The sequence below is a fragment of the Trachinotus anak genome, unplaced genomic scaffold (assembly GCF_046630095.1).
Source record: "Trachinotus anak isolate AG129_WGS33_773 ecotype Australia unplaced genomic scaffold, CSIRO_AGI_Tana_v1 ptg000002l, whole genome shotgun sequence".
In the NCBI taxonomy this organism is placed as follows: domain Eukaryota; kingdom Metazoa; phylum Chordata; class Actinopteri; order Carangiformes; family Carangidae; genus Trachinotus; species Trachinotus anak.
Genome location: NW_027273853.1, coordinates 13,374,942 through 13,394,252, shown reverse-complemented (window position 1 = coordinate 13,394,252; position 19,311 = coordinate 13,374,942). Strand labels below are relative to the sequence as shown.

The window sequence follows — 19,311 nt, the reverse complement described above, 5'->3', positions numbered from 1 at the left end:
GCTTGAGAAAAATATGCTATGCTGAATTTGTCTTGTTCCACAAAGCCACAGAGGGAGACACATCACGTTTTTATTCAATGTTTATTTCAAGTTTGAATAGTTTTTATTTAATGGCACCAGTTACAAGGGACTATTGGAGAGAAACAATATTTTATACTGACTTGTACAGAAGGTTACCTACAGTACAAACGGGTTCGGAATGGATCAGACTGAACAAGAACTGGATTTGGCACATGGATTTATATATATATATTTGTATATATAACGTAATTAAACAGCAATCTCCAATCCCAGGATAGAACGATGCAGACAACATAACACAACACCAGACATGGATATGCATATACACTTAGTGATGTGTATACACGGTCCTGTGAGGGTCTGTCTACTGGGAGCTGGCAGAGGGGTTAAAAGCAGACCAAGATGTCTTCAGTTATGACTATCAGCTACCCCTCAGTTCTATATGCATCATCCGCTTTAATGTGACAAGGACTTTGGCCAGGAACGAAATTCAAGTAGCCAATTGTGTAAACTTGATCTAAATTGGCTATGTTGTTATTTTTCATCGCATAAATATCAACAAAAACCCTAAAAAAATATGCTTGAAGGACAGCCAGTGATAATCTTTGAAACCTTAGTCCCGATTATGCCATATATGAATAGTTTTTTTTGTTTTTCTTAATAAAGTTATCAATCTGATAATTGCTGAAGATATGTAACAAGACGCAGGGAGTAGACAGAATAACAAGAACATCTCACAGTAAAGTGCAATCCAGTACAAAATCACCACAAACTACAACGTCAAAAATTATCCAAGCAAATCTTTGACACAACCATAGTAAGAACTGATGAGTTTCACAAGTGTAGGATTTGTTGCTTGGTTGTTGTGAGGAATTACTTCATACCAGGCAGGTGTTTCTGTTATTGAGTCCATCCCCTGCTATGTGTTTTTCGTGGCTGTACCTTCACTGCTGCTTTTCAGGGACGGATGGATCAGCTGTTTTTCATATATAAACCATGGATGATGCTAACACTTCATTAATAGTCACACCTGACCAAAACTGTAACCATCTCCAATGAAGTAAAATAACAGTGAAATATGTAAACATGACACAGCAACTGAAACGAAACTGAAATGTAAAGTCAGGTTTGTCACAGGGAAACATGCCTGTAAAGACAAATTAAGACAAGAGATTTTTGGGGCTGCACAGTATACATCACAGTTTCAGACAGAGATGAACACCGTTTTCCCTCTCGGCCTGGGAGATTTAAGGATGGAGCAGTATGTAGTACAACTGACAGGGATGTTGTGTCTTGCTCTCCATTCCTTCATCTTTGCCACTTTGGTAAACTGCAGAGTTATGATCCAGGCACAGGGAGCAATCTGTCACTTAACAATGAAAACAGCAAAGAAAACAGCAGCAGAACAAACATCCACACAAGAGGTCTCCAAGGAAAACAGATTTTTATAAAACGTTATTACTGAATGCAACAAGTGTCTCGGTGGTCACATCATTGTTAGAGTCAGCACAACAGCAATTTGTGGTTTTTCTAGAAACAGGAACGACATATTCATTGTTGGATTTTCATACACAAGTTTGTAAATCACATCTTTTTGCTCTTACAGCTGATTATTGCTCCTTGAATAATGCTGCCTTTTTTGTTTAATTGTTGCATGTTCAGAGAGAGACCACTGAAGCTACATAATGCTGATAGATGTATGAGAAACACCTTTGCAGACTGACTTTTAAAAGATATCCTGCTAACAACTCGGCCTGGCTGGACTTGCCAGTCATGTTGACCTTCATGTCAGTAAAGAAGTAATAAATATGAATTATGAATGTACACAAAAAATAGTCAACCTGCCTACCCTGCTCCGCCCCTTGTTAGGAGACATGTGCTTCATCTTTGCATCTGCTAGTTACTGGACGGATCCAACTGAAAAACTTCAAATTTGACGTAAATATGCTCCTGTACTGTAGATGGCAGGGTGCTTGCCAATGTAGCTCTAATGATTTGATATTCCCTCTAGCATCGTGCTGCTCCCTCCCATCGTGTGAAGGATAATGAGCTAGTAGAGTGGATCCAGCCACAACGCCAAAGTGCATGCTACTGTGTGGTCGGGGCGACAACTTAGCAATGGACTGACAGGCTCGGATTACACAGGAGCAAACAAAGAAGGTAGCACCATCGGGCCTTAAGTGGAGCAGCTGCAGGTGCTGGTGTAGAGGGAGGTGTGTAGGGTTTGAAATAGGAGGACAAACACAAGCAACCTCTGTACAGCTATTAGAGTGAATAGTCACCAAATGCCTTTCATTCCCAATTAGGTTTTTCATCCCACTTTCAAAAAGCAGACTGATCACTTCAACCTCTGATTTCATTCAGGCTTCTCTACCTCTTTCTTTCATTTCATGCCTTTCCACTTTTCCTTCCTGTAAGTCTTTCTCCTTTTTAGCAAAATGTGAAAAATTAACTTTTTTTTTTCAACTCTTCTCTGTCTAAACCTCCACCGCAATCACCTTGAATCTTGCTTTGATTCCTACATACAGACACACTAACACTTACACCTGCACTTGGTACAGGAGGTACACACGCAATACAAAAAACAGATTTTACCCAGAATCCAGCAGCCATGACAGTTATTGCTCCCTGGAGCTACGAGGTGGAAGAGTCTAGAGCCTGACCAGCAAATCAAAGGGCAGATATTATTTACCAGTATTGGCTTATCGTGTGTGTGTGTGTGTGTGTGTGTGTGTGTAATTATTGTGGATGATATAAAAAAAAAAATTGAGGAAACCAACTTAAGTACATAGTTAAGTGCATGAGGTATCTCAGAAAACGTCTTCATTACATACTGTTGTTTGTAGGTTTCCAGTCCCATTGAATTGTTCATTTTTAATTTGTTAGTGACAAAATGTTTTTAATGCTGCAACTAATGCTTATTTTCATGATCAATTCATCTTCCTATTTGTTTCTAGATTTATCAATTCATTGTTCACATCATAAAATGTCAGAAAATATTCAAAAATGCTCAACATAATTTCTAAGAACCAAAGATGACAAAATTGCTTAAAATTGCTTTAAAAAAAATTCTAACCAACAGTCAAAAATCCAAAGATAAATACATTTACAAAGATATCAAACAGAAAAAGCAGAAAGTCTTCACACTAAGGAAGCTGACACCAGAAAATGTTTGGCATTTTTGCTTGAAATATAACAATTATTCAATTGTAAAAATGGTTGCCAGATAATGCTCTATCAATCAATGACCTAATCATTTCAGCTCTAGTTTTGTTTTAACACGCATGGTTTGGTGCTGATCCAGTACCGGTCAGGCTCACAGTCGCCTCACAATAAGATATGGTAGGTTATGAAAGGCGAAAATGAGTTTTTGGATTATTTGGTATTTGCGATGGTGTAATGATATCTGCAGTTTTTATTCTGCACAAATACATATTTTAAACTGCATGTACGTTGAAGGATGATTCACTGCTGGTGGAGTGATGAGAGGTGTGATCAGTGTTGAGTGGATCTGGATAAAAACTCTGTTTTTTTTTTTTTTTCTTTTTTGTTTGTTTTGTTTTTTGATTTTGTTTTTTGTGTCCCCCCCTTCCACATTGCCATGAATGCTTCTGACCTTACTTGAAACACAGCGCTAAAAAAGGTATAATTTAATCTTCAATAACAAAATAACATTTCAGTTCTGTTAAAATATACATGGAAAACCTGTCAATATATATTAGGAAACAAACTAATTTGTACAAAAAGTACATCATTACTCTTATTCTAGTAATAATAATAATAATATAGTATGATACATAAACCTAAGAGCATGGTTGATATGAAACCAAAATAAATCATAAACTCTTCATACAAAGAAATAATTGAAATTCAACGAATTTCAACTTGATGAGAAAATGCAAATCAAATTAATTGGAGAAATAACAGAACAGCTGAATTGAAACAAAGGATCACACTAGAAAGTACTTAGTTATTAAAACCATATGAGCATTGCACATCTATCTAGATTATTATCTACTGGTGCCAGTGAATCTTTGCTCTTCATGAATATATCTCTAACCGCATCTGACACTACTGGCTCACATAACACTATTGGTACTGGTTTAGTTTACTGTATCCTTATAAAACGTTAGAAAAACAACTCTGATCTTCACCAGTTTACTTTGTACACCATTGTATACTAAAGGGTAATTGTGTCTTAAAACAATCCACAAAACTCAAAACTGCCAACAGTCATCGACGTCCTCTGAAAAAAGGCATTTGGTAATCACCCTGTCTGTTCCCTGTTTCATGAACCTCCAGTATTATTCCCTTCAGATTATTCTGTTTTCTCTGATGCGGTGAATCTGCTGTTTGTCTGACTTCGGATGGGGATGGATCAGTATCAGAAGATTTTATACTACTTTGCCTCACAAATACTTCACTGCAGTAGGCCTATCCACTCTAACCTAACCCACTTCCATCTTTATATGAAAAATCAACTTCCTTGATTACCATTCATTATCTCACCTCTTTTTCTTATGCAAATATATGTTTAAAAGCAATAAATAATATACGAAGGCAACATTCATCTGTTGCAACAAAATATCCCGTTCCTGTAAAAGGAACTGTTTAAAATTCTTCAGTTCTTTGATTTCAGTTTTAATTTTTTTCCTTTGTGTTATTTGAAAAAATAAAATACCTGAAATGACTTGAAAAAAAAAACAACAAAAAAACAAAAAACGCAAAAATGTCCTCTGGCTTTGTAAAAAAAAAAAAAAGAAAAAAGAGGAAAACAAGCAAAACGAGGAGGTGGTTGGGTGGGGGGTGTAACTCAAAGTGAAGGAGGGGAAGAGAGATCCTGGCCCGGTATTACCAGGAGTGGTCCAAGCTGTATGTCAGCAGGAGGATGATGGGAGAAGCAGGGTTCATGGTTGGGACGAGGCTGCCCTCCATCACTCCGGAGTCCTAACCGTCTTCCCAGACCCCCGAACGGGCTTACGAACTCTACGACCGCACTCTCACTTGTTAATGAGCAACCCGCCCACCCAGCGGAGCTTGCAGGCAAACCACCGCCTGAGGGGACAAAAGTATTCGTAATGGAACTGCTCAAATTCGGGGGTCTGGCGGATATCACGTAAAAATGCTATGTCAAGGTCTGACTCGGTGAGGATGATGAGGAGGAGGAGCAAGACAAAGAGGAGTCCAATGGTCACAAGGAGCAAACGGAGGACACTTAAGACAAACTTATTCACCTGTTCCACCTCGCTGAGGGCCGAGTCCCCCCCTGCACCCTCCTGTGCAGATGCAACAAAATCACCCCCTTCCCCACGCATGGGAGTGCCTGCCTCCGACTCCTTCTCCTCTTCGATGCTGCAGGGTGCCCCGTTGATCTGGCGTGAGACAGTCAGCTCCATGCTGTGCTCGGCCACCGGGGTGGGCAGGACGCTGTCTGACGGGCTGTAGGCCTCATCCGAGATCACCGCCGTCCCATCACTGGCGTCTGTGGCCTGGCTCCGGGAGCGTGGCATGAAGGATTCCCCATGGGACACTGAACGCACTGGTGTAGAGTGGGCACTGTCACGCAAGGACTCCAGACCTTGTAGAGGTGTTCAGGGAGGAAGAGGAGGGGGGTAAACAGAGAGGAAGAAAGAAATATTACATACATTTTACAGCATGAAATTAGAATTACTGCCTTCTGTCTGTATGTCTACACCAACCAGCCAAGTTGTAGGATATACGGTCACAATCTCCCCTTCCTGAATTACAGCATTAAATAACGGCCAGAAGTGTTTTTGCAGAACATTTTCAAGTCACAGTGACCACCAAAATCTAATCAGTTCCTCTTCATCACCCAAATTTGAAGGGATTCCTTCAAGGTGTTACTGACATATTGCATTCACATGGCCGACACTGTGTTTCGTGAGGTCACCGTGACCTTTGACTACCAAAATCTGATCAGTTCATCAAGTGAATGTTTGTGCCAAATTTCCAAAAGAAATTCCCTCATAGCGTTACTGAGATATTGCATTCACAAGAACGAAAATGAGGATGGACAACCAAAAAACACAAAGCCTCCCGCCCTGGCTGTCTGTGGCACAGAGGCATAAAAAGATAAATGACGAGACATTTTGTGGTCAGTCATACACTATGCTAATGTGGCGTTCACACACACACACACACACACACACACACAGTATGCTGTATGCCTGGTTCTAAGTGCTGAGAGGTTTCCTCTGCTGTTTGTCCAGGAGTGGTCTGTCACTGGGCACAGACATGCTGTCTCCAACTTGAGAGCTGAAATCTGATCATGCTGTTCCCACAGTCAAGCAGACAGGGAGGAGCATTGTCATTATACTGAACGATCAGGAGATTATCTGAAGCCTAATCATAATCTCTAATGGAAGAAATCATCATATAGCCAATTACACTGGAAGTGTAGATCTCATTAAACAACCACAGAGTGGACAAACCCATTCAGATAAAGCATATTTGAGAAAACATAAAATAAACCAAACCTGCTTCCTGATAAAAGTGTCAACATCCTCTCCTCTTATGTTCTCGCTCGTTCTCAGCCCTGGTCTCTCAACATATAGTATAGAGAATATGTCCTAATTAATTCAAACCAAATTAAAAAATATTTTTACCTTCAACAAGAAGTGAGCTACCAGGATGAAATACTGAAATAATAGGACGATGGTAAATGTAATCCAATATAGTGATGAAGATAAATTTGGTGGACAGTTTTTTTTTGTTTCGTTTATTTTGGTTAATTAACAATACATGCATGTCTGTTTACGACTAATCCTGCAGATTAAACACCTGGCAAATCAAGACGTTTGATCATATTGATACAAAAATCATATATCATCAATTAAAAGATCTGCGTGTTGACTTGCAACAATGTCCATGATGGTCTTATTCATCTATAGACATTAAAGGGAAATAGCAGCCACTTTAGTAGCAGACATCTGGCAAACCTGAGGCTTCCGACATTTATATTATCTCAGAGAATATATTGTCATATTGCCTAATTCTACCTACAAACAGTCAACAAGGCATTGGTTGTAAGGCGTGTCAAAATACTGTTACTGTTCCTGTCCAACTGTACTGTTCAGGTCGCAAGATAACTAACAGTGCAGTACATGAGAGCCACGCTACAGTCTACACGTCAGTGAAGATGAGCTGTGGTTGAGCCCTTTGCTGACGATATCACATTCTCCAGTGTGTCATAGCAGCAACGTTACACCTTCACTATAAAGAGCAGGGATTAAAATTCAGCTTTTGATGAGGAAGCAAATCATGAAAGGGATATTTTTTTTAAAAACTGCAGGGAAAGTAGGACAGATTATGTCCAGTGTCTAAGCCTCTACTGACATGAAACTCCAGTCAAGTGAAGAGAAGGAGGCATGAGGGCTGGATAAGTGTCAGCAGCCATTTTTACTCAGTGTTGATCTACTACAATGAAGCAGCGAGCTGAAAATGCGTTGTTTTAATCCATATTTCCGACATTGAGAGACTGAATTTGAAACACTGACATAACTTCAATTTCATACATGAAATGAACACATCACATCCCTTTAAATACTGTATCCTGGTTGGAACCGAATATAGCTGCTACACAAAGAGTCCTCCAGTCTAACTCTACAAAATATTGTTAACACAAGCACCAAGAAGAATCAAAGGGGCCTGTCCAGATGACACAGACAAACATAGGAATGGCGTCACTCTCTCTCCGCCAACATCGATGAGGCAGAGACTGATTTAAAATAGAGAAAGCAACTGGCACCTCCATGTAAAGCACACTTCTGGCTGGCTCTGTGATGAGATTACCTGAAGGCTGGCTGGTCTGAATGTAAGGCAGGGGAGTGCCAGGGAGAGGGCTGGCGCTGGCAGACTCCTGCGGCCCCATCAGAGAAGGGTACAGGGGCAGGATGCCCAGGGCCTTGCCCAGCATGCGAGGCCCCAGGCTCAGCACGCGAACCTTCACATCCCGGTAGCAGTGGTTGATCATACGCAGGTGGACGTTCACCCGGGTGGTGATGCGGATCAGACACTTCACCATGGCTGCAGCATGCACGTGTTTACCCCGTTGTTATGGTCCCTGTCCCGGAGTCCAGGCCACAGTCTTGCTGTGTGTGTTGTATGTGTATGTGTGTGTGTTAGGCTGAAGGGTTCTGCCTCGGTTGCAGTTTGCAGACAAGAGTGTGAGGTGAAACAGTGGGTTTCTGCAGCAGTGCTACAATCACCAGCATTGGCCTGGCCTGGTTTGGCCCCACCCAGGCCAGTGACATACATGGAGTAGAAGGACCAGGCTATTTTCAGCTGGGGTATTAATACCACTGTAAGGCACCCAGTCAGCACACACTGGGGGTAGGAAGCTCTCATGGCTCTCTTGAACCCACAGCAAAAGACCCTCATTATATACAGAGCACCTGCTACTGACCTCTGTTTATTTCAGTGTACATAGAGTTTTAGTATGTACTTGAAAGGCAGAATCAAAGGGTCTCACTACAAGACTGTCTTGCTAACAGACACACTGAGGCCACCTGTTCTGGGCCAGGAGCCTGCAGGTGGGCTGAATGTGTGACTTTACCTGCTTCTGTGTTGCCTCAACTTCCATGAACAATCCTGCAAACACACACACACATCTCTGAAACACTGCACTGAACTGGAGCAGGCTGACTGACGCACACACCTGCAGCATGTCCCACCAATGCCGTAAGCATGAAATGGGCCAAATGGCTCTAGTTACAGCATGAGTGTGTGTGTGAGAGATTGTGTGTGCATAAGTGTGTTTTCTCGAGGAAGGGGAAGAGTTCTCACAAATGGGACTAATGGCTAGCCAATCCATTAAAAATTCTGTGTCAACCAGTTTGTTGTTGCAATAACAAATTATTCATGAGTATATCTGAAGAGGGGAATCTTAACTGCCTCTTGAATGCCACTATAAACAATACCATACTCACTGTACGGCTTCTAAAGAACACTTCATTTTCCTCCAGCACTTCCATGCCCACCACAAGATTTGTTGCTAGCTGAAACGTGGGGGTGGAGCTCGGTTCTTACCCTCCATGATAGATATGTGCACAGCTCTCCGACGTGTGCGCGGCACACTGCTGAGGCGAGGTCCGTGGGTGATGGATGGACAACTTCTGCTGGGCACAAGGCCAGCCCTGCAGAGACAAACACAGACACAAACGCACAACCATCACTGCACTGAGAAACGGCCCAGAGTGGAGGTAACTCATACTGCAGCGAGTAGGTGCTTCTGATATAAAGACATCTACAGTAGCTTGGTGCCTAAGAAAATGGAGGAAAATTCAACAAAAATGTGATCGAGAGCATTCTGACCTCTCCTGAGTTTACATACAACTCTACCTGTGTATTTCTGGAGGTTCGCGTTTGATTTTGGCACTCTGCTCCATCACCTCTTTTGCCACTCGTCCACTGTTATAAAGCACAGAGATGATGCTCAGGATGAGTTTCACATACACACGCACACACATACTACACACATAACCAGGCAACCTGGTGTCACCCAATGCCATGAGAGCCATCACTGCAGTGGATGAGTACAGTACACGAGCATCATGATTGAATTAACCTGGTGAATTCAGCTCTGTGTAACTGAATTACCACCAGTGAGACAAATGCACACAGACGTGCAGGCAAAAATATCAAAACAATGACCATGGCTTGCCCTTCAACTGTAAACTCAACATTTAACTGACTTGGCTTGTGATGTGATTTCATACACACGAATACTACCAGATATTTTTGATGTAAAATTACTTTTCATCCCTTACATCTTGACTCAATATGATTATTATCTTCTTAAAGGGGCAGTTCATCCAAACTAAAAATATTTTCTCTCTTACCTGTAGTTAGTATCTAGCTATGCAGATATGTCTGGTATCACTGAACTTCATTATATTTTCTGGCCCAGGGACATTAGCTTTTGGATAGATCTGCTGCAATAAGTACATTGTGGATTGTAGCTGTTAAATAAATAGGTACATAAATAAATATCTGCTGAGCTTTTGAGATATACACTTTATGCTACCACCCCAGTAAAGACTTCTTTTTTTTTTTGGTATAAAGTAGTTCCACTGAAAATTTTACATTTTAAAATATAGGTAGGTAGGTAGCAGAAATGCTCAAAACATGTGGAAATAAAACCAAAAGGCTAGATACCACTAATGGTAGTCAAGTTGTATAATTTACGTGAGTCAGTATACAGTATATACAAGGTGATACAGCCTCATGTGATCAGTCCCCTTCATTGTGTCCTCTATTTTGTAAAGTGTCAGTCCTATCCTCTGGGCAAAAGTACGCTGACGTTTACAGCACAGAAGGCCAGGAGGCCATGTCTTCTGGGAACACTTCTTTCCACTTCCAGCTGGGGGTTTTCTGCAGTGTCCTCCCCTCCCTGTCATCACTCATGCTTCCTTGTCGTGTACTCTACCTGTAACGGAAACGGCTGCCCTTGAAGAACAGGTTGCTGCTGGACACTGTGCGAACCTGACTTGACTTCTCAAGCCTGCAAGAAGAAAAAAAAGAAAGAAAAATTGCCTTTTGTATCTACTGTAAACAAGGAAAACGGGAAGGAACACCACTGGTATGATCTTGAAAATATAAACAATTCCCCACTCATTTTTGCCAGAATATGAAGATCACACAGTTGTGGCTTGAATATATGTAATCTTTGCTTTCTGAATCCCAGAACAAATCAGAAACTAGGATCAAATACCCTGCTATTAAATTATGCATGTCCTCTCCGTGCACTATAGGCACTGCATCCTCGACATGGCTCCATACACTATTCAATATGTTTATATTGTCGTTGTGAGTGAGACATTAATGTTTAATGCTTCATTTTGCTTTCAAGGGATATGTGTGCTTCTCTGACAGACACAACATTTTTATTGCATTCCCCCCTTTTAGTCCCCCAGACTCCTTATTACAGTAAAATCTTAATAAGCTGAGGGTTGATAAAAAAAATACTTGTCACTTTGAGAGTCATCAAAAGGTCACATCATATTAACTCTAAAAATCAATGCGTTTGCTTCTTATAACCCCTCTTTTTCTCTCTTCTCATCTGCTACCCCACACACACACTCTTCATCACCTGAGTCATTACTACACCATCCCCATCCTCTGAGCTCAAATTGCTTGTCTTTCTTTTTTTTTTTCTTAATAATCACCTTTTATGAACCAGGGAGGGCAGTGGAGACCTGCACTATCTTTCACGGCTGAGACAGGGGAGCCATACCTCATGAGGAGCATTGAAGTGCTTGCAGTCTCGTGCCAGCGCACGCTCATTCACTAAAGGTCAGCGGCAAGTCACACCTCATTTTCCCGCTGACAAACAACCCAGAGGTAAGGGCTTTTAAGGACACCAAAATACTGTGACGGTAACCTGCCTGACTGCACTCAAAGGAACTGAATCAAGACAGTGAGGAGAAATGAAATTATACAACGGAGACTCACTTATAGAAAGCTTGGTTCTCCACTCCACATTTCCAGAGATGCTTGCATGCCTCCGGAGTGGGTGCGAAGTACGTCAAGATGATCTTTTTGTCCTGCATGTTGAAAATAAGAGAACGTGCAGGACAATATAATAAACTGTGACAGAAAATCACTCTCTACAGGCTCTCACAGGGACATGCACTCTGGAGTCTTTTCTCCACATCCAACATGTCATGCTCTCACCTCCTTCTGATTTGCATATATGTGGAACGTCTTGCCTTCGAACTTCAGCTTGGTCACCTCGTTCCTGGCCAGGAGAGACATGGCAACAGTTATACATACAGCAAGTGGAGACAGAAAGCCACAGCCTCTTTAAATATTCATGACAACAACTTCGAAATCAGATAAACAGCCACAGACCTCTGTGTTCTGGATGACAAAACAAATAACTGATAATATTCCCTGTAGACAGGGGGAAACCTGAGCGCTGCCGAGGGCAAACAAACAAAGCCATCACAAATACCGCAAACATAATAATGATTTCATTATGTAACTCTAACTTTCTCACTTAAAAGCGAACAGACAAAAAGACAAATATTAAATAAAAATGCATCATGTTGTTTACATTTTCAATTTCTCAATGAAGCATCTTGTTGAATTAAAATCACTAAGTGTCCTCTGCAAGCTTGCTCTCAAGCTATTGCATTTCTGTGAATTTAGCTGGTGTAATTAGCCATCTGTTCACACGTTAGCCCCCGGCTCCTGTCACAGGTAGAGGCAGATGGAGGAGCTTTGTTGATGGTGACTGTACAACCAGCTGTAGTACACATGCTGTTTCAACCCCTTGCATATAGAGCACATATGTCAAATCAGGTCATATCGAGGCATACATGTGTTTGTGAGTTACATCCTGCAAACACTCGAGGTGTGTGCTCACATTAGAGAAAGTTGCGCATTTCGCTCACCATTTGAGAAAATGAACTCTCTTGTTTCCCTGAAGCACCACAAAACCAAATGGTGTGAAGGCAAGGAAAGCTGGGTTACCAGACACATCCTAAAAAAACACAAAAACAATTTCAAAACATAACTCTGATGAACACATTTTAACGAGAAAAAAATATAAATGTTATTAAAAAAAAAAAAAAGTTTTTCCATTTACTTCAAGTTGAAAAGAAATGTGTTTGGCATGTCTAAATATAGTACAGCAGTGGTTGAAAAACCTTGCATGGATGTGGATCAACGCCATATGTCTCCAGCATCTGGGCTTTCTGCAGGAAATTTCGCTCTGATGTTTCAGGTGTCTGTCCACTGAAGGAGAGCAACAACACACCAAAACAGCTGTGTCAGTTTCAAATGTTAAAAATTCAAAAAGCCAAAGACTTCTGAGAGAGGCGCAGACACAAATTAATGTCCAATGATGTGATATTTAAATTTAGAAAGACAGAAAGAGGCAGACAGAGGTTAAACCAAAACTAATTAAACATCAACATAAGGTCAGCTGAAGCAAAGAAAAAAATGGGATGATATTTAAATAGCACATATTGTTTCTCTAATAACAATGTTAACAATGTAAGTGTTCATATTGTACCTCAGTATTTACTTGGTAGTGAGGAGGAAATAAACCACTAGTGGGCAGCAGAGTCTCATGCTTGTTTCTCATTCTGCTTCCACAGCATCAAAAATAGACTTGGTTGATGCAATTCCACCTCTATTGTGTCTCACTGTCTATCATTAAACAGACATCTTTTGTTTTTTTCTCGCTCATTATTTTTTCCAGAGAGCATGATCCTTTAATCTGCCTCATAACTAGTGTAAAATAACACAATAACACAGTGGTTTATTCAATTTAGAAATGATTCATTCGGAGCAGACAGGAATCATTTGGTGGAGCTGAATGGATCAGTGCGAGTGTAATCATCAGCTCACCTGCTGTCTGTGAGAGTAGTAGTTTGTGTCTCTGTCTGTGTGTGTTTGTGCGCATTCGTCTGCCCTATTGTGTTGTGCTGGTCTTCCAGTCAAAGCTGGGGTTAGGGCCAATCACTAATAACTGCGCAAATAAAGAGCAGGCTATGAAGTCAAGACAATCTGACTGCATTATCTGAGCGGATAGTAGAGAACAGAGTGCTTTTCTCCCCTATCTGCTCAAATAACCGACAGTAATCTGTCTGGCCAACCCAGTGCAGGCCAATGGTACCTCATTACTGCAGTCAATTATGTAAATGTCAAAGGAAGTCTGGCTTTTGATCAGCCAGTATATGGGTACACGATTTGCAGGTATGTGAAACTGCACGAGCTTGACAGTGGAGGTGCAGCTGTATATTTTGGCTCTTACATCAGCTCTGTCTTGTGTATATCTGCAATCCGTCGCTCCAGCTTCTCCGAATGTTTAGGGAAAAACTGGAATTTGGAGCTATAACCTTCCGGATGCTTCCCAGGGTCGTAATCACCAATCTCAGCTGGAGGAAGGAAGAGAAAAGTTAAACAGACATCCAAAGCTAAAACTGACACAATGATGATTTTTTTAGCACAGTGGTTCTTTTGCCGGTGAAGATGGGCTGAACATGCCCAGAATTATTTGTGTTCCTTCATGCCACACTGCACTCCCTCAGATGACCCTGATGCCGATTTCTCTCTGCAAGGAGGAGCTGACCAGGCAGCCCATCTTTAATTCATCAGCCCCTCCTCTGGAGGAACCTGCCTCCCCTCAAACACTGTGCTCTCCATGATGTTAGCTGTGCACCATACCTCGTGTCTGTTGTGCTTGTTCAGGTCTATATTTGTGTGTGTGGTAAAAAGATAAGATGATAAGATAATCACTTCAAAGACTTTCCAAATGAGCATGAGTTCTTGCTTATTAAGAGTGTGCAAGCCATTGAGCTAATAATACAAAATGCAGAATAACCTTTTACTTTTCACTTTGTACCAGTTCTAGAGTCAATATCAGCATTGACAATCACATCCAATGCTTATTAGATATCTTAAACCATGAACAAATTAAAACCACTGCAGGCATACTCTTTGATGTGCATTATACGTTCTTCTTGAAACAACTAATTCAGCTTCTTTTCACATATAAATCTATTTGGCATTGTTTATCAGCATGGTGAACTGCAGGGCATGGTAAAACAGAGGTCATGGACACAGTGCAAAGCAGAGAATGGTGTAAGTCATTTCCATCTGTCACCTTCCATTACCTTGTAGGATGTGGGCAGCAAGCATGGCTGCATCCGAGGTTTTACACAGGAGCCGACCGTGGTAGAGGTCTCTCTTGATTTGCAGGAAGACAAGATACCTACAAAGGACAAATATCACATCAGACACTCTGACAGGCCTGCTTATGAGAATACTAATGATCTCCATAAATACCCATAACTGCTCGTACAGTTACATCGTACAGTTCTCAGTGAATACACGGAAGAATTAAAAACAATAAGAAAAGAAAGAGTAGGAGCAGCAAAACAACAAACCTGATAAACCTCAAAGGCTGTTGAGATCAGGTTCCCCATGGGTAGTTTGAATATTTCTTTTTGATTTAGCAGAAATGAGGGTTTTGTTTTGGGGAAGAAGGGTAGGAGGGCCCCGAGGGAAAAGCTGCTACTGACGCTGTGCAGCTCTTAAAGCCTACAGCCTAGTTTCAAACTCACCCAACCGATCAGCTCCCGAAGCATGAAATTTACTCTGAGACAACATCGGAAGCAAATAGCAGAACGGTGATTATAATGACTATTGTTTTCATAATTATTGTTATTGTTATTATCATTATTAAGAGGTAAGGACACCATGTTAATTGGGATCATAGATCCCCCCAACCCACCCACCCACTCCCCTGCCACCCCACCCCACCCGCCTTCTCCTGACTGTGAATAGGAAATAAGACATTCCCATGAAGGCTAATAACATTTCCTGTATGGAGACATGCATTAAAGAGCTGCTGTCATTTCCTGTGTTGTTCACTTCCCATAACACTGGCACATTTAGACTGATGTTTTATGGTTTTAAGACGTCATTGTTGATTAATGCATGTTGTTGATGTCCCCTCTAAATTAACTTAATGGATTAGATTTTTGCCTTTTTTTCCTTTTTCTTTCCTTTCCTTAGTTTCCTTAGTTTCCTGTGGATTGCACCCAAGCTGTCATACAAGCTTAAAGTAAAGGACTTTAAAAAAGCTTAAAGCCTTTTTAAAGGCCATTACTGCTTTTCCTACAGTATGTACAGAATAATTCAGAATAATAAAAATACCTATAGTATTTTCTTTGTTGATAGAATTTTTATACAGCATTAACATGCTGTCTCTGCACAATAGGAGGAGAACACTGAATGAGCCCCATATGTGACTGATTATTCACTAGGTCCTTCTTTCTGTGTCTAGCACCCTGCTCTGCCCACTTCACTCTCCTCATCATATATCACTCTCTCGCCTCCTCCCCAACTCCCCAGGCTTTCATCCTCCCTCTTTTCCCTTTCCACTTTCAATCAGCACCCTTTGCCCCCTATCTACTCTGTCCGCTCTGTTCATTAGGTACATTCTACATGTGGTGCACATTTCATCTCATTACACCTGAGAGACAGAGTGGACTCGTCTTCCCCCACGGTCACTGATGAATACATCAGTAAACTCTACATGCACTCATTTACCAGCTGGCTGCTCCCAGCATTATCTGGGGGCAGTATAAACTCACTGCTCTTCACTCTTGGTTAGTCACCTTTACCTTCCTGCAAATTCATGAGAAAATATTGTGGCACGGTGATATTTAGGAATAACTATTTAAAAATCTATTTAAACACAAAAATGTAACATGTTGTTTTTTTAATCTTCTACCCATTAGCTTTTGCTTTTGGAGATTAAGCTACTAGCAAAGGCTTTGACATTCCTTTGCCTCTTCCTGCAAACTGTGTTCTGTGTAATATTTATCATAATGTTTTAGACGGTCAACTACTCTGGCATTTTAATTATGAAGAACCATAAATAATGTTTTAGAGAGATATGTTTGCTCTGTCTAAGAATTTTAGAGAACAGTCTGTACTACAGAAAAATAATTCTAAAAAAGGACCAGGCACAACTGTTTTTCACAGGTTTATCAAATGATGACAGTCTCTCTATGAAAAAATTGGCTCTCTTACTGTTTTTACCATTAAACTGAAATGAAGGTAAGCTGTGCCTGTAGAGAAAAAAAAAAATAGAACCTTTATCAACTCATCTGAAGTAAAACAGGAGGTCATACCGAGTGATTTCCTCCTTCAGAGCAGCAGGATCAGGGGGGTAGAACTTGACTCTCAGACACATGGTGAACGGAGGCTGGGCTGGAAGAAACAAACAGCAAACATTTAAGACATGGACGAGAATCCTTTCATAGAAACAGCTCAAACGCTCCACAGGAGATTGAGGGAGACAGCAGGACTGTTTTGACACTCAGATATGGGAAAATGTATTCTCATAATTTGCTAGATTGAATGTCTGGCACCAAACAAGAGTGTTCATATAAAGAAAAAGCTTATGGGGACAGCAACTGCTGTCTTGATCAGCTGTCAAATACATTTTATTGACATTTTCCACTCAAATGTGATGAACAAAAATATCAAGTAGCATAAAATTGAGGTACACAAGTACAACTACCAGAAAATGTTACCTAAGCACAGTTTTCGAGCAAATTATGCAAACTGGATAAATAACTCAGTGTTTGCACTGTTTCATTTTGCTGTTATTAAATTACACACACACACACACACACACACACACACACACACACACACATATATATATATATATATATATATACACACATACACATATAATATAAACATAGTACACCTATCATCAATATCAGTGCAGACCTCTTGTTGAGTATGAAGGATCTAATCACCCATTTCCAACATTAAAAACAAATAAACATAGACTCTATGTACTTACATTTCATTTGCTTTGCAATTGATTTTGTAAACTCCAGCCAGTGCTACATTAGAAAGAAAAACAGATAAACACAAGTAATTAAATGTCACCATAAAAAAACAATTCTTTCTGTAACCCACACATCAAATTATTCAACTGACACTTGAGGGAAACCTGTTTGTGCCGTACATGGTGTTACACCGGCACTGTTCCAGCACTGCAATATGTCAGGCTGCACTGAAAATAAAGAATTTGCAGGGTATTCTTGTATGAAATCTTCAAAGGTTTCAGGTGAATATGTTCAAACAGCTCCATGGCGGTCTCTAGGGACACTGTTAGAGCGAGGAGGCTGATTAGACAACAGAGTAGTGACTGAGCAGTGAGCTCCTGCTGCTGGTGGCAGTTACACAGGCTCTGAGTCTATGGCCTGATTCAGATTCTTCATTCTCTCTGAGAGCATGTTGTCTCTCCGTCTTTCTCCCAAGTTACCTTCTCACCAACCCAACCCACCCACAGCAACAGCCACCAAAATAGTCCGGAGTGACAGCATAGGAAATGCAGCATCAGCAGGACAACAACATGATCTGTGAACATGTGAATACTTCATGAATCAAGCAGTGCTACTACATGCCTCACAGCAGAAGAGCCTGATGGGACAACTATCACTCTGAAAGGCGGCGTGAATAAGAAAAACTGAAGAACACAACTTTTCACTCTGGTCCGCAGCCTTACTCTCATTCTTTGACTAAATCAAACACGATCCATTTTTAAAGTATAGCCACGAATGTATTTTTTATATTGACAGAAAACAATACAATCTGATCTATATGGAGTCATTCTGAGTTCACATTCAACCGCTTTTACTTTTAAAACACTGGATGCATTGGATATAACAAGACAGTTTCAGACTGAGTATGGTAATTTCAATTCAAAGTTTGGCTTACACTACATTTGAACCTTTCTTAAAACACCAGTGGCGACTACCTGATGTTTTCTATGTACCAGACTCTACGTTTAGAGTCTATTTCTCTTTATCAAAAGAATAGTTCAACACTTTAGGATATAACTTTCTTCACCTTTTTTTGCTGAGAGTTAGATGAGAAAATCGATACCACTCTCATGTTTGTGTGTGTTAAATAGAGAGCTGGGGCCAGGAAGCAGTTAGCTTAGCTAATGCTGCATCTATTCGGTTTAATTCATACAAAAAAAGAAATTCTAAAGCAACAATTTCTGGAAGTAGAGGTAGTTGTGTGGTTTGATTATTTCTTCCAATCCTTATGCGCGGTGTTTTGGTATCGTTGTTGCCATCTCACTTGTCAAGAATGCAAAAAACGACTTCTCAAAATGTTGAACTATTCCTTTAAACCAGCAACAACTTTACCAAATCACAGGAATGGTTAGTTTAAAAAAACATCACATACAACACACACAAATTGTAAACTTGCACACTATACTGTACTACACACCTGGAATAAACTTCAGAACACTTTAGCTAAAGTCTTCTCATCCTCCTAAAGGATTTTAAAGCAGTGATGACTCAGTTTGCTTTAGTGTTTGTGAATCCTGGCACATGGATCTGTGTGCTATTGTGTAAGATTGAATGGATATGATTTTTTTTTCTTGGTCTCTCTCATGAAGACTTTACACTTACTAAAATACCGTATTAAGAAAATGATAAATGAAACACACAATTCACAAAAGCATGCACATAAAAACTCCGTCATGCTCACAGACACACACACACAAACACACACACACACACACGCGCTTACCCGCTGCTTGTCTGGATCCACATATCTGATGCCAAAATAGTCTTTCTCCAGCAAGTTGAGGTGGTGGCAGATGAGGTCAAACAGATACTGTCCCTTTGCATCTCGCTGCAATGGAAGAGAAGAAAAATGAGGAATTTACCAAACATGTCAGCGACAACAAATCATATTTGGACATGTGGC

General features: G+C 40.7%; 1 protein-coding gene across 2 annotated transcripts in view; it reads right to left on the bottom strand.

Annotated features, from left to right (window-relative positions):
- Window positions 1-62: 62 nt before the first annotated feature.
- The window catches only part of frmd5a (FERM domain containing 5a), a 57,915-nt gene continuing 38,666 nt past the window's right edge, over window positions 63-19,311 (bottom strand). The window contains exons 2-14 of one of the 2 annotated variants that reach the window (XM_071499459.1): window positions 19,132-19,236; window positions 17,381-17,423; window positions 16,695-16,773; window positions 14,667-14,764; window positions 13,805-13,928; window positions 12,693-12,780; window positions 12,438-12,526; window positions 11,716-11,779; window positions 11,494-11,585; window positions 10,469-10,543; window positions 9,382-9,450; window positions 9,070-9,176; window positions 63-5,599 (exon numbers count right to left, since the gene is read on the bottom strand). In XM_071499459.1, coding sequence (XP_071355560.1) covers window positions 5,022-5,599; window positions 9,070-9,176; window positions 9,382-9,450; window positions 10,469-10,543; window positions 11,494-11,585; window positions 11,716-11,779; window positions 12,438-12,526; window positions 12,693-12,780; window positions 13,805-13,928; window positions 14,667-14,764; window positions 16,695-16,773; window positions 17,381-17,423; window positions 19,132-19,236 — 1,611 coding nt within the window. In that variant the 3' untranslated portion in view covers window positions 63-5,021. The remainder of the gene's footprint in view (window positions 5,600-9,069; window positions 9,177-9,381; window positions 9,451-10,468; window positions 10,544-11,493; window positions 11,586-11,715; window positions 11,780-12,437; window positions 12,527-12,692; window positions 12,781-13,804; window positions 13,929-14,666; window positions 14,765-16,694; window positions 16,774-17,380; window positions 17,424-19,131; window positions 19,237-19,311) is intronic. The other variant, XM_071499467.1, reaches the window with a different exon arrangement.